Source organism: Haplochromis burtoni, unplaced genomic scaffold (assembly GCF_018398535.1).
Source record: "Haplochromis burtoni strain Fernald_Lab_line unplaced genomic scaffold, NCSU_Asbu1 Contig_2312, whole genome shotgun sequence".
NCBI lineage: Eukaryota > Metazoa > Chordata > Actinopteri > Cichliformes > Cichlidae > Haplochromis > Haplochromis burtoni.
In genome coordinates this window covers 11,298-13,643 of record NW_024584673.1, presented here as the reverse complement: position 1 = coordinate 13,643, position 2,346 = coordinate 11,298, and the positions used below count along the sequence as shown (strand labels likewise).

At 39.9% G+C, this 2,346-nt stretch overlaps 1 protein-coding gene across 1 annotated transcript; it reads left to right on the top strand.

Annotated features, from left to right (window-relative positions):
• The first annotated feature begins 6 nt into the window (after positions 1-6).
• On the top strand, positions 7-1,706 carry LOC121813705. Its single transcript, XM_042217597.1, has 3 exons — positions 7-554; positions 849-1,028; positions 1,397-1,706. The coding sequence occupies exons 1-3, from the start codon at positions 117-119 to the stop codon at positions 1,571-1,573; spliced, it is 795 nt and encodes a 264-aa protein (XP_042073531.1). The 5' UTR covers positions 7-116; the 3' UTR covers positions 1,574-1,706.
• The last annotated feature ends 640 nt before the right edge of the window (positions 1,707-2,346 follow it).

Below are 2,346 nucleotides of genomic sequence, written 5' to 3'. Positions count from 1 at the left end.
CCTCATCAACACCTGAACCACAGAGGTTTCAGCTGCCCTCAACACCACCTGAGACAGCCGACTCCCCATCCCAAGACACATATTCTGTACCATGGCACAAATTTCCCTCAAAAGTCATGGATGAGTTGCGTGAAAAAAAGTACATAATGGGGAAAGACAGACGAGAGATGGTTCGGATCGTCGCTGAAGATTACCTCCATAAACACCCAGGAAGACCTGGTAGACAAAAGCTGAGGGAACTCGCCAGTATGATTGTAGGACAATATCCTGCCTCCTTCAAGCTGACAGAGCCGTTTGGAAACAAACCTTTTGCAAAAGATGGTTCTGAAACTCTCTTTCGTCAGCTGGAACACAGAATTGAAAATATGAAGAGGCCACAAAGCTCACTGAAGAGGCAAGCAGGGGGTGAAAATTCAACAAAGAAAAGGCCCAGGAATTCAGATCTGTATGGATGTGTGGCGTGGGATCCAATCATTGAGGGGGCCGTGTGTAGAGAAGACCTGCTGTCTAAACGAGATGAGTTGAAACGTGCCTTTCAAACCCAGGATCTTCAGGTGGGTCTGCAATCATCCATTACAGATACAGAAAGCTTTATTAATCCTCGAAGGGCAATTCGGTTCCTACAGTCCACCATCTAGACATACAACCATTCACACAGCAATAGTATATAGCAGGAGTAATGCGATAAGGTCTGGGTCCAAGTACAATTTAGGACACATTGTGAAATTGTAGATCGTCTGTAGATCACTATGCCCATAGTCAATTGAAATTGATACCCTGTTTTATTATTTTAATTGGTTAGTTTGACTAACTGTTCGACTGTTTGTCTAACTGCCTCATATCTTTAGGAGTCATCTGTTCGAAAATTGATGACTGAAACATATCCCATTCAGCGTGAAATCCTCAACGATGATGATACCACTATTGCCGTTGTAAAGGACGAGTGGCCGTTCCTGTTTGAAGTTCCTCACCTGTTTGATCATGCATCTAAACTCCTTGGCTTCTCTGTACAAAACAAGCTGGCACAGGTGTGTTGTTATTGTTATTATTATGATTGTGCTGTGCTGCTCCATATGGAGAGAATTTTGTCTTTATTAATCAATCAAAAAAAGATTTGCAACCAAAAAGAGAGTTGAGACCAAAAAAGATAAACTGGCAACCAATCAAATAGAATAACTTGGATGAACAATCAAATGGAATAGATTTGAGACCAAAAATCAGGAAGTGACAACCAAAAAAGCAGGACATTTGAGATCAAAACAGAACAGGTTGCAAATGAAAATGAAATAATTCATTTTTATTTTTATTTTTTTCAAAATTCTCTCCATAGCTCCAAACGAAAATGAGTGTTAGTCTTATGTACTTGTACAAAATTAACACCTTGAACCTTGAACAGGAACTTTCCAAAAAAGAAAAGGGGATCAATGACTTCCTTGACTCCAAAGGGATGAAGACGGGCGAAGGTCCAATACAGCTCATCTGTGGCATTTCAAAATACTTCAAGGAAGACTCTTATAAACTCTTCCACAAAAAAGAGGTAGATGTTGTAGATTTTAAACTGTGTGCAAGATAATTATTTGCATCCAGTGGTGAACCAAGTAACCAACCACAGTAGGAAGTATAGATTCCCCTAATTGTGCTGCTGATATTCTCTATAAACTCTCTATCTATAAACTATTTACATTAATGTTTGTGCATAATGGCTACCTCTGTCATAAGACTAGCGATGTCAATTGCAGAGTTGTGATGAAACTATCTATAGGACAAACAGATTCAGTCAATACTCCGTGCCCAGCCCTTCGAGGTTGTAGTAATTTTGTTCCAGCGTTTACTGTGTTATAAGTGGTTTCTTTATTAGAAGTTGCTTGCATAGATTTTTTTTGTAAGTCATGGTTTATCTGTGTAGTCCAGCTCAAGTTATGGTTATGCATGCACTCAGTGCCTGCTAGTCTCCCTGTTTATGTGACGTCCAATCCAGAAGGCTACTCTCGAATTCACATAGACTCTTGAACTTGTAAGTGACGCCGTTCTCACCTGACTCTTTTGTACTCACTACCTTGCTGTACAATCATGTCGCCATCGGAGCTTTGATAGTTATGTATGATCCCAATGATGTTGAGTTTTGTACCCGTTAACTTGGGAAATCCTTTAGGCAGAAATGCGCTAATAGTGTCTAGACAATCAAAATACATGATTCTGTTGGGAATGGAGCAAATATCTCGAATGTTGTGACAAATGTTGGTATCTTTCTTGCACTAGAGTATGTCATGTGTAACCTTTTCATAGAACAACTAATGGTGCAGCACCAAATATGTTTTCAGACCCCCCCCCGAGTAAAATATAAAA

What these genes read in the sequence shown, in the direction of transcription:
- LOC121813705 (XM_042217597.1), top strand. Translation starts at nt 117, where the DNA reads ATGGATGAGTTGCGTGAAAAAAAGTACATAATGGGGAAAGACAGACGA. An exon ending in TTCAAACCCAGGATCTTCAG is followed by an intron (nt 555 to 848) that starts GTGGGTCTGCAA and finishes TCATATCTTTAG; the next exon opens with GAGTCATCTGTTCGAAAATT. An exon ending in TACAAAACAAGCTGGCACAG is followed by an intron (nt 1,029 to 1,396) that starts GTGTGTTGTTAT and finishes AACCTTGAACAG; the next exon opens with GAACTTTCCAAAAAAGAAAA.